This window comes from Python bivittatus, unplaced genomic scaffold (assembly GCF_059951505.1).
Source record: "Python bivittatus isolate LINGU-HERP-01145 unplaced genomic scaffold, Pbiv_v1 ctg000410_np1212, whole genome shotgun sequence".
Taxonomy (NCBI): Eukaryota; Metazoa; Chordata; class Lepidosauria; order Squamata; family Pythonidae; genus Python; species Python bivittatus.
The window spans coordinates 6515384-6527721 of record NW_028277067.1 but is presented as its reverse complement, the minus strand read 5'-3'; the positions used below and the strand labels follow the sequence as shown (position 1 = coordinate 6527721).

General features: G+C 39.4%; 1 protein-coding gene across 2 annotated transcripts in view; it reads left to right on the top strand.

Moving 5' to 3' along the window:
* The first annotated feature begins 2399 nt into the window (after positions 1-2399).
* The window catches only part of TNS4 (tensin 4), a 34577-nt gene continuing 24638 nt past the window's right edge, over positions 2400-12338 (top strand). The window contains exons 1-3 of one of the 2 annotated variants that reach the window (XM_025169386.2): positions 2404-2599; positions 10117-10174; positions 10376-10705. In XM_025169386.2, the coding sequence (XP_025025154.2) occupies positions 10513-10705 (193 nt within the window). In that variant the 5' untranslated portion in view covers positions 2404-2599; positions 10117-10174; positions 10376-10512. Of the gene's footprint in view, positions 2600-10116; positions 10706-12338 lie in introns of both variants that reach the window. The other variant, XM_007432539.4, reaches the window with a different exon arrangement.

The following is a 12338-nucleotide window of genomic DNA, read 5'->3' as shown; positions in this document are numbered from 1 at the left end:
GGCTGTTTCAAAAGGGTGTTTTATGGGTTGCTTTATATAAATTCTTATTTATGTATTATATATTAAATGTACTGTTTTTATTAGTGTTGCACTGGTAAATGGTTACTGTTGCTCCTATTTATATCATTTACAGTCATTCAAATCTAAGTAGTACAGTACATATATAAATATTACAAATAAATTGAAAAATAAGATTTAAAATTCCATAACAATTTCCTGCTGAGGAAAAACTTTCAGAATTTTCCAGCATAACCAACACCTCTGGAAGTCCAAGCTGCTCTGGACACATGTATTGAGAAGGAGCCTATGAGTAATACAGAAATAAATTTTGCTCATCAGATTGCTCACATCTATACCAAGATAGACTCCACATTGAGAGTCAATTCTGTGGAGAATATTGAGGCTGGCATCCATCCAATTTTAATGGATGAGTTTCTATTTGTTCAGTCACATGCTTTTAGACCTGTAATTATCTTAGTTTATAATAGGTGCCAGAGGCAAATTGGTTGATTAAATTGCAGAGATTATAATCCATTCTTTGAAGGAGGATTATATTTCACTTCCACTAAAGGAAGCAGTTATAAATTCTTTATTTTAAAATCTTTCACTGTCTCCTGATGACTAGACAATTACTGAACCACTTATTTGTTTATTTATTTATGGCCCACCTTTCTATTGAAATGAATAATCAAGATGGCTTCCAATCCCCTTTTCCTGAGGTAGGTTCTTGAATGACAGTGGCATCACTTCAGATTTATTGGGTGAAGCTGATTACTTGAATCCTTATCAGTCTAAGTTTATATTGATTATTTGTCAGTTTTGGCTTTCTTTGTAGATGATCTACCTTGAGAATTAGACAGATGCCTTTCAAATGCATTTATAACATCAACCAGATTCTTATCTAGGATGTTTAACTTAGATGGAGGCAACATTTTATGCTGGTTGCAGTCACATTTCAAAGCATGTTTCCAGAATAGGGTTGCTGGGTATAAATTACTCAGCTCCATCTCTTCTAGTCCATATGGGTTCATCTGAGTTTTATGTTCTCCCCTCTACATAGACACAACAAAGAAGCTCATCCACAATTTTTGGGTTGAGTCATATCATTATACTCATGGCATTAGCTGTATGTCTACATTCAAGAGATACTGAAAGTCCTGAACCACTGCTGGATGCAATGTTAAAATAAATCTGAGGAAAAATTAATTGCAACTGAATTTAGACAAGACAGAGGTCCTATTGATCAGCAGACAAGATAACTTGTAATGGTGAATACAATCTCATCTGGATAGGATAGCAATCTCACTGAAGAACCAGGTATATAGCCTGGGGTGAGGGAATGGTACTATTAAACCTGGGATTGCTCTTTGAAGACCAGATGATGGGGGGGGGGGGTTGCTCAGCTTTACTTTGTATGCCAACAATATCCTTCTTGAGGAATAAAGATCTGATCATAGCAAGTCATGCTGTAATCATGTACCATCTAGATTACTATAATGAACTCCACATGGAGCTCTAATTTTTCAGAATCAGTATAAAATGCACTACCACATGATGTGTACTTTAAGACCATATAATATCAATTTTTGATCACCTGCACTGTGTTTCAGCTTGTTACCAACTGAAGGAGCTGATTTTTACTTATAGAACCCTAAATAGTTCAGGGCCAGAACAGCTGAAATACTGACTATAATTTGCAGTTGTGAGTGGAGACTCACATCTGTCCCATCATCCAGATATGTTAGGTAGGTAGGAATTCAAGATAAGGATCTTTCTGTTACAGTGTGCATATTATAGCACTGAAGTCAGAATAGCCCTCTTTTTACTGAACTTTGGGCAGGTAGTAAACACAATACTGGTTTTCAGTATAATTTTCTGACATTACGAACATTCTAGTGTGTGATTTTATTTTTATAGTTGTGAATATATTCATGTTGTTTTATTGCTATGCTAGCTTCAGTTCTGTGTACATTGTACAGAAGAGTGATATATACTGTATATCATGTGTGTGTGTGTATACACACATATATATTGTGTATGTGTGTGTATATATATCTGTGTGTGTGCATGTGTGATAAATAAAAGGTAACACACTGCTGTATTATAGCATTCAATCTTCTAGAAATTCCAAGTATGGCATAAGTATGTTATAATAAACAAAGAACACTCTGTACTAAGAGGAAATTTATTCCTGTCAGGGAACTGAATAGAAAATTGTTTTCTTTCCTCCTCCCTTCATTGGAAATCCAGATAAGATTCTCACTCCTCTTTCAGCTATTCAGATTCATTGCAATATTTCTCTTTCTTAATTTCTTCTTTGTGTGACATAGATTTCTGTTTTCTGCTTAAGATGTGAGCTACAAAGCTAATAACCAGCTCCACAATCAAGGCTTTCAGCTTTTCCATCACCCCTGGATATAAGCCGAGAGACACACCCAACAAAATCCAGGTGTGGTTGCCATGAGTTCACCTGGCATAGGCGGGACAGGGCTACCATTAAAGGAATAGCACCCTCAAGGCACTGAGATTTGTTCATACTTTCTTTTGCCACGCTTTGGAGGCTGAGTGCATCAGAGAAAAGAGCTGCCACTGAGTTTAGGTAATGGAGAAAATACTTTTTTCTTATTCTTTTTCTTTCTGCTTGCAATCTGCTTTCTCCTGTTCTTCACTGTGGCTTGACATATCTCACTTTTGGATTTAACCAAATGTGTATCATTTCTCTCCAGTAATGATATAAAATGCAGGTTAACTGAACTGTAATCTGTGGTATCCCTTATTTACAGTAAAGTGTTTGCTTTTGTTGTTTGGTGGGGGAAACAATGGTGATCTTTTGTCATCTGAAATCATCTTTGTGGGGGATGGTTTGAGTTCAGAGGTCTTAAAAAGCATACTAAAATAAATCTCAGCTGAATGTTTCTCCTTAAAGAACACTCAGATTCTGCATTATATGTGCATTACACAAAAGCAGTACATAAACACTGCTTTTACATTTATTAGACCCAGACTTTTCCTGAACATGCAGGTGCCACAAGGGAGTACTTTGTTTCTGGACAGTACTTGTGAAATATCTGGATAATACTGATTGAGGTGCAGAAAAAAGTTAGGCAAGTTTCACTTTGTATGTTAAATGTGCAAAGAGGAATCCTACAAATCACTGGACAAGTGAAGTCCTGATGCCAGTTTTCTCTCTTATAATGGGGTGCTTTAGTATCAGACATTTAGTGAGCATTTCTAGCAATTTGTAGTATCATCCAACCATCACTGTAGCATTATGAAGCCTATATTCATTAGTGATACTGTATGTTGTCAGTCCTAGCAACTGATACAAATTACACAATTTGTGTCTTTTGCACAATGACATCAGGTCTTAGATGATATCACTTCCCCCTTTGTCTTACCACATAGTCATTGACCACCTTACTAAAATAGCAAAGATAGAAATTGGACTTTGTCTTCTGTTTCTTTTAATGCATTGTGCTATTAGAATGTGATCACACCTTTCATTAAAGCGGTGTATGAATTTTTCTTTAATCACAACTTCAAAAATATTTTAGCACCAATTAAAAGATCAGTTAAAAGCAGTGGTAAAATGATGCTATGCAAAGCCATTAGTGGATGGGTACCAATCACTGAATGGTCATGCAGGTGAATTATATCTTCCCTTTCCTTTTCCTTCATCAGCTATCCTGCATCAATAGCAGACTAGTTACCAGGAAGGGAGAATTCATACAAACCTTGGATGATAATGAACAAAGTCTATACACACATGGATAGACTTTGTTCATTATCATCCAAGGTTTGTATGAATTCTATCCCTATAACACAGAATTCAGTTGTTCAATTTGTTCAGTTCTGATTCTAGTGCAATGATTCTCAATCTTAGCAATTTTAAGATATGTGGACTTCCAGAATTCTCCAGCCAGTATTCCCCACCTTTTCAAACCTGGTGATTCTCCAAATATATTACCATGCTGGGAAGTGAAGTTCATCTGGAGGGACCATTTTGGGAAGATTGTGTTGGTACTTCTGTCTTTCCCTTTTTCTCTTGAAACTGGAGCTGCAGAGTCGCCCAGACCCATTTCTCAGAATAGCATGAAAGGGAAGCTGGATTGCAGTGAAGCAATCTTTAATCACCATTAGCTTCCTTTGTGGCTCATCTTGCTGGAGAGGTGTGGCAGTGAAAATGAAGAATGTTAGTTACCACAGCTACCAACATTTGTTTATGTTTTGATAGAAATAATAACTACCTATGTTATCAAGGACATAGTCTAATCATGAGAAGCCTTGGATTTTCATCTACTTGGGAATTCAAAGAATATTGATGTGTTTGTGTAAGTGTAAATGTATGTCTGCCTACCTGCACATAAAGAGAGGCTGAAGTAGATTGATTTGTAAGGTGGCCTTGCCATGACGAAGATGGAGGCTATTGCCTCAGTGGGATAATTTGGGTGATGTAACAGGGTATCAAATTATCATTACTTCATTTGTTTGGCTTGGTCCTTCACTTAAAGGATGTACCATTTGCTGGCCTTCAGCCTGGTATGAATATGAACAAAGAGCCCCTAGATCTGGGAATCTGCATGAAACGTAGGAAAGACAGAGACACTGGCTGCCTATGTGTATCTAGTGGATTCCATTGTGCAATTAAATTAAGAACACGTCATCAGAAGCCTCACAATAAATTTCACCATATCCCCACCTGAAAAAAAGCAATCACTCCACTTTCTTCGCATGAACCACTAAAAGCCAGATAGTCAAACATTACAAGTTGAAGGTAATAGGTAAGAATGTGAACAGGAGGTTTCTAGTTCAAACCTCACCTCAACCCTGATTCTTCTGAAAATTCAGGAAAAGTCTGTTCTTCCAACTCAACCCCCCTATCGCAACATAGAGATAATATTGTCCTATTTTATCAGACTATTGTGGAGGTTGTGGAGATGTTTGTGCAATATAAGCTCCTTGCTGGCATTATGGAAACTGATCCCACCCATTCCCACCATGGCCCAGGAAAGAATATGTGTCTATAGTAGAAATATTCTTCTTCCTGTGGAGCCTCTCCAGAAGATTGAAGACCTGGTAAATCCTTGACTAGAAAAAAGTCCTTGCTGCTATCTTTCCAGCTGCTCTTGCCTTCTACATGCGGGGAGGCAGGGCAAGTACACTCACCCCAGATGTGATCAGAATTTGGCCTCTCTCCATAATGCCTAAAGAGAGTATTATGAATATTAAAAACTGGGTGGCAAAAATGGATTAAGAGAGCTAGCCTCCTATTATTTTACTCTTCCTGTAAAAGTTTTGAAATAATAATTTCATTCCCAAGCATGTTTCCTAACGATTGTACCACTAGCAAAAGGTAAAAAGGTTTACTTAATTACATGCAGCTAATTGTCTGCCCCAATGTCTGAACTATGTACTGATGAAAGATAATGATAGGACGTTTGCCCTGTTGCTTTTTACCTGTACACAACCTGTCCCATCTGCAGAGGAGTTTAGGTGCATGATATATAAATGCACATTCTGTCCCAGAATTCCCAATCAATATGGCTAGGAATTCTGGGAATTATAATGCCAGAGTATGGGGAGGACACCAGATTGATGAAGGCTAGCAAAGGCATTGAGCATAGAATATATAACTCACAACAAACAGAGGGTCTAGCTGACAACAGTTTTCTCCAATCTTGTGCCTTTCAGATATATTGGATTATAGCTCTCATAATCTCCAAATTAGTTTTCCCTTTCCTCCTCCTCCTCCTCCTCCTCCTCCTTTTGCTCCTTCTTAGTCTAGACTGTTAACCTAAAGATAGGGGTTGTCTCCTTTAATAGTGTTTAAATCAGAAGTTATTCTCACAATTTCAGGGGTTCTTAGTCAGAAAACTGGTATTGTATAGACCTTTAGCATGAGCAAAGGTTAGACCAGAATCTCAAAAACAAACTTTCTCCACTTTAATTACCATGATATTAAAAAAAAAATAGTGTACATATCCATGCATTTAAGTGTTCATCAATGCAGGTCTTGTTAGGGATTTTCTGGGCATCTTCTGGGATGCTTGGTCGTTTGGTACAATATAAGTGCTTCTTTATTAACTGGAAAGCCACATTCTTCATGGTGCCAGTCCAACACCTTGACCATTACCCCAGACTGGGTCTTATGGGGTCCCATAAGAAAGAGGGAAAGGTAGATGTCAAGGGTGGTAAGGCCTTCCTTTCCGCAGCAGCCATGACCTAGATGGGGTGAATGCCTAATTAACTGTGCTCTCTCATCTACATATAAAAACCTCACAAACAACCTTTGTATTCCTAACATGAGTTAAACCTACAACTAGTCTTTTCCCTACATTGTTCCTTCTCCCAAGCAGATTTTGGTAAACATCAGGAGATATGTCCCAAGGACAAGAATTATCCACACTGTTTGGAAAAACAGTGGCCTTCTTTGTTAAAGGTATTTTAGTGAGGGCCGCATAGCCAGCTCAGGATGTTTCATTGTGCACTTAGCATGGGGCTGGACTAGATGTCTCCACATTTTCTTCCAAGAGTAACATTCCACAATTTTGTGAAGTTGAAAAACAGCCATTTCCCACCAAAATCATTCTTTCCCCTCCTTTGAATAAGCATTGTCTTCCCTAAGTGCTATCTGCACTGAAAAAAAAGATACAAGAATTTCCCAAGTAATAATCATTTCAGGCCATTCCTCTTGACCCTCGTACATCAAAAACCATTAACCTAGAGTTTATAACGTGCCGACTAATAAACGTAGTCTCCCTCTGAAATCAAGCTTGACTCCTGGACAGATCAATATAGCTTTTTTGGCTCCCATTCAGTCTTCTTCTGGAATATTTTTGACTTCCCAGCCTAGCCTAGAGCCTTGAGATAATCTCCCGTCTAAATACAAACCACATCCAGCCCTACTTAGCTTTTTCAAGAACAGCCAAGGACAGTTAAATGCTGCCATCTCTATTCTATTGCCAGTATCTGATCAAAATTCTCAGACAGTGCAGTCTGTAGCAAGCTATTGCATGCAACTCTGTACATAAAGCAGATGATCAACTGTTGAGGGGCTGGTGGGAGAGGGGCAAGAAGGAATAGATTGGAAAGGAGCAAGTTTAAAAGTTTGGTCATCTTCCCACTACTACCTCACACTCTTGCATGTTTAGCATTACGTATGTAAAAAAGCCTGAAGCTTATGGAAGGCCCTAGAAAGGCAGTGTACACATTAGCTTTTGAGAGTAAGAGAACAAAAAGTTGTTTGTTCATGGCCAATTGTTATATAATTCCTGGGGCATAATGTTCTGGCTACTTCTCAAGACTTTACATTTACCTCTCCCATCAGCATTCAAAGCAGTTAGTCAACTACTGCTAGTCATAACGTGTCTATCAGGAACTTCTCTACCATGTAGGAACTATACCCAGTCTGCCACCAATTTGTCTGCTTCTGAAGGATGTGCTTAGGTACTGTAGCTGATATAAAAACCTAAAATATGTTCAGTAGATTTCTGTGAAGTTATAATGAGGATATGAGAAAGATCAAGAGGACAAAGCAAAATAAGAAATAATGTATACTATGGAAATTCATCTTGGTAATTGTGACCAGTTGTGCTTCTGAATTTGTATATTGACTCAACTGCCTTTTTTTCCTGTCCTGCTTCTTCATTTCTAAAAATTGTTCTTTCCTTCTGTGTGTTTTATTTTATAAGCCTTCTTTACCTACTTTTTGCTTACATGACTATTACACAAACTCTGACAGTTTAGAGTTTAAACTTTGTATCTATAGCAGGAATTGCCTTAATTCCTCTTAATTCCTACCCCTTGCCTTTCTGGATTTCCATGGGTTTTGATAACCAATGTTGCTGAATGTCTTTGAGATGCAGCTATTCCATTGACTAAAGACAATTCCCCTGTGAAGTTAAGTGATATGTTAATAATTAAGGGATTTTTTTTTTGTCTATTATAAAGCAAAACAACTGCTTGCTTCCTTATTTCTATGCCACCCACTCTCTTAGGAGTTTACACAGACACAATAAAACAACTATAAAAACAAGTTTTAAAACATGATGATATAAAGCAGCACCATTTAAAAGCCCAAGTAAATATATTTTGAGCATTTGTCTTATTCTGTGTAATTTATTGAGAATTTCTTTTTTTATTTCTTCCTAAACTCTAACTTCTCCTATGTGTATACTTTTAGTCAGTGACCATAATGTTGAACTCCAACAGCAATAAATCATAATATTGGCCATGATATGAATAAAGTAGAATTTATCACTGATGATCAATGTTTTCATGGCAGGACCTGCAAGCAATGACATGCCTCACCTAACAGATGGACCATAGAGGAGCAGGCAGTCCCCTAAATAACTTGGGTCTAAGCCGTATAAGGCTTTATGCAGCATTGTGAGCACCCTGAATTGATTGGAAGGCAGCTAATTATGAATGAAGCCATTTCAATACAGGGGTAATGTAGGACTCTGAAGAAGCACCATTTATCACATGTAATGCAGTGTTGTAGGCCAGCTGCAATTTCCAGAGTAACTTCAAGTGCCAACCTATGAAGAGCCATAGGTTGCCATAGCCCCATCCTACAAATAGCAGTGCATGACTTCCTAGAGCCAGGTCTCTCTCTTTCAGGTACAGACATCTGAAAGCTGGTAAAAGGTACTTTTGCCATTGAAATTATGTGACTGTCCATAACAGCTCTGGATCCAGGAGGTTCTCTGGCCTGCAAGCCTGTTCCATAAAGGGAATTACAACCCCCTACTGAGCAGCTTTATCTTCCAAATTGCATCCAGTTCCCAGAGTCAATCATAATTTTGTCTTATCTGAGTTCAGATTCACCTACAACTAATTTTCCTGTGTCAGTCCTTTCCTGCTGAAGTTATTCAGTGACTCAGAAGATATCCAAAACTGAGCTCATGGGACAATTTCAGGGCAGTCATTCAAAAACTAAAACAACATGAATTAAAATACAATTAAAATACAATTAAAAGTCACTTTAAAGGCTTGGGAAAATAGGAGGTTCTTCACCTGGTGCTGAAATGATGCCAATGTGGGTGCCAGTTGAGCCTCTCTGGGGAGGGAATTCCATAAATGGGTTACCACCAGAGAAAAAGTTCTCCCCCTTGTAAAGGCCCACCTCACCTCCCTTAGTGAGGGAATCTGGAGAAGGGCCTCATTAGATGATCTTAAGGTCCAGGTAGGAACATACAGGAGGAGGCGTTTCTTCAGGTATCCTGGTCCTAAGCTGTTTATGGCTTTAAAGGTCAAAACCAGCATTTCGAACTGGGTCTGGAAATGAACTAGCAGCCAGTGTAGGAGACGAACTAACATAATATGTTCATATCTGCTAGTCCCAGTGAGCAGTCTAGCTGCTGTATTCTGAACTATTTTCAAAAGCAGCCCCACGTACAGCACATTGCAATAATCCAACTGGGAAGTTACAAGAGCATGAATAACTGTTGCGAGTCTGCCTCCGTCGAGATAAGGTTGCAGTAAGTAAATCAACCAAAGCTGATAAAAGACACTTGGTGCCACCAAGATCACCTGGGTCTCTAGTGACAATGATGGATCTAGGAGCACCCTCAAAACTGCAAAACTGCTCCTTTCAAGCAAGTGCAGACTCCTCTGGGACCAGCAGGATACCACTTAGCTGGACAGTTGTATCACCCATGAACAGTACCTCCATCTTGCCTGGGTTGAACTTCACTACCACAACCTTGGTATGGATGATAGAGTCCTGGCAGTCATCTCAGAACTGTTAGAGAGTTTGCTTATAGTGCAACAACAGTGAGAGATCCTCCCTTTAAATCTCTGCACAAAAGGCAGAACTAGACGTTAAATGAGTTTTTAAAAATCCCAAAAGCAGGCACATAATGGAATATTGTTCCATTTCCAAAATTCCCAAAACTGTGTGGGGAGGGGGAGAGAGAAGTTTAACACCTTCTTTTTTTTTTTCCTGTACTGCAGCACTGATTAAAAGTAACCATCTAAATCCATTTTGGCAGGAAATGCATTGCTGCAAATGGTTCCGATCCTTAGATTTATTGTCTGTGAACACAACATTTTTATTTCCCCCTCCCTTGTTCTCTGAGACTAAAGGGCATATCTTTCTTTCTTTTTTTTAAGGTCGTTATGCACATGAGACTTCTCCATAGATGAATCAGGACCCAACCAAAATTTACAGGTATTGGCAAAATTGGAATCTGACACAACATAAAGACAGGAAGACTTAATAGCTGCAGGATGTCAAAGGTCATCCCAAACCATGTGATACGGGTTGGGCAGACAGTGTGTGTTTCACCCAAGGAAGAACATACCTGTTTACAGCACCCAAATGATGGTTTGTCCTGTCACACCTTGCCAATGCAGTGTTTTTATTATACAGTGGAAGGCTGGGATAGGAAGAACTTGTTGGCTGAAACCCAAGGATATTCATTGCCTAAGAAATCTGTTAAATCTACTGAAATAGCCACATCTGTGTCCTCTCAACATTGTGAGGACAAATGTCAGCAGGAGGAACCAATGGAGCCACGTGAGGACAGCTATCCAGTCTCTCCTACTTTGGATATATCTATTGAGAATTTGAACCGCTTGATCTTGGAAATTGACCCGACTTTCAAGCCACTCCAACAGCCAGCCCAGGCAGAGAGTCCCCTCCAAGCTGTTCCACAAAGCAACACCAGGGTGATAGCAAAGCATGAACTAGATTCATCAGGTAAGGTATGAAATCCCTCAAGCCATAGGGGATCACTCTAAAGGTAATTCTTTTTCCTATCATCTGGAGATTTTAGGCCTACAGTGTTGAAATTGAGTACAGAGAATTCAGAAAGCTACTCCCCTTTTGCTTAAGCCCTGAAAATTTATATGAACAATCAAGATCAGTTTCTGGGGGTTGGGGGAAGCCTCAGAAACACTGCAATGAATTTGCCACTTTTCTCATTAAAAAAAAATGTGCGTGCAAATGATCCTGCAACAAAGGGTGATCTCAGGCAGGGGCTCTTAGATGCCTCTAATCAAAAAACATCAAAGCAGATTTGTCTCTTCCTTCTTAATGGATTTTGTCTGAAAAGGAAAATTATGAAAGCAGCGGGGGGGGGGGAGTGTTACAAATTGAGACTTTGTTGCTTTGGCAACAAACATTGAATTCTATGGCTTAGGCCTGGCAATCAATATAGTAAAAGCTATATTTCTACCAAAGACTGTGTTTGAAGGACTCAAACTCTGCTACCCTTCCTCCAGTCACTCAACAAGACACAGGATGGCTGGTCAGTCATGTGCTGGCAATCTTATAGTCCATCACCTGCCACAATGAAGTCTGGGTGGCTATCAGTTCCCTGGCTATACCTGCCTTTTTAATTATTTTCCCATGGAAGTGGAGGGGATCTGCAGTGGCATTTTTAGGGTTCCCACAATTACTCTGGACAGAGTTGGGAAAGGAGTCCCTTTGTTGCCTTTTCACACTCCCATGTGACCATAAAAAGGGAGGTGGGTCAACATTTCAAAATACTAGCAGCAACCATGTGATCCAAGCCCCAACCTCTTTGTGGGTGTCATGCCTGTGAAGCGTGTAAAAAACCTCAAGGCTTCAATCTTGCAGTCACAGCCATCATCTTGACTTTTTTACCTTCCTTGCAGATGTCCCTGATAGCAGGGGGTGAAATCTACTAAGGAGACAAAAACAAGAGTCACTTTTTTAGATGTTAGCTCTGTCTTGGGAGTAAAGATCAGCTTAACCCCAGTAAAGGACTTGGCCCAACAAGGGAGGAGTTGGTATACTGGGGAGTTAGTTAAAATCCAGACAAACCCAGGGCTGTTTGGGGCTAAATTTAATTCCCTCTGGGTTGCCTAAGCAGGACTTTTGTGGAGGTTAGAGAGTTCACATGACATGTTCACATGACACAACACACCCCTGCCACATGACCCAGTCAAGTATTTGTGCAAACAGGGCCAGTATGTCCCTATTAATGTGACTCTCTCACAAAAATAGCCCAAGCAAATCTGCAAATCTTCACCAGGTGGTACCATCCAAACCCTGTTCTGCTTCTGATGTTTCTGAGAGCTAGATCTATGGTACATCCTCATTTGGTTTGCTGTTATAATTGTTCTGTCTTACACACCAGAGTGATTTGATTGAATGCCAATGGATTAGATCTGCCAGTTTCTTTGTGTCTTCCCCTGTGGGCTTGGCTGGTCCTAAGGGCTTGTTCAGACCAATCTTCTTACTCATTCTGAAACCCCAGTGATGCCTTACAGTGTTCAAAGTGGCAACTGCCAACGCCAGCAAAGAATTAACTCCTAACCACCTTTACCACCTGTGCACGCACATACTGACACATATATTTGAAGTG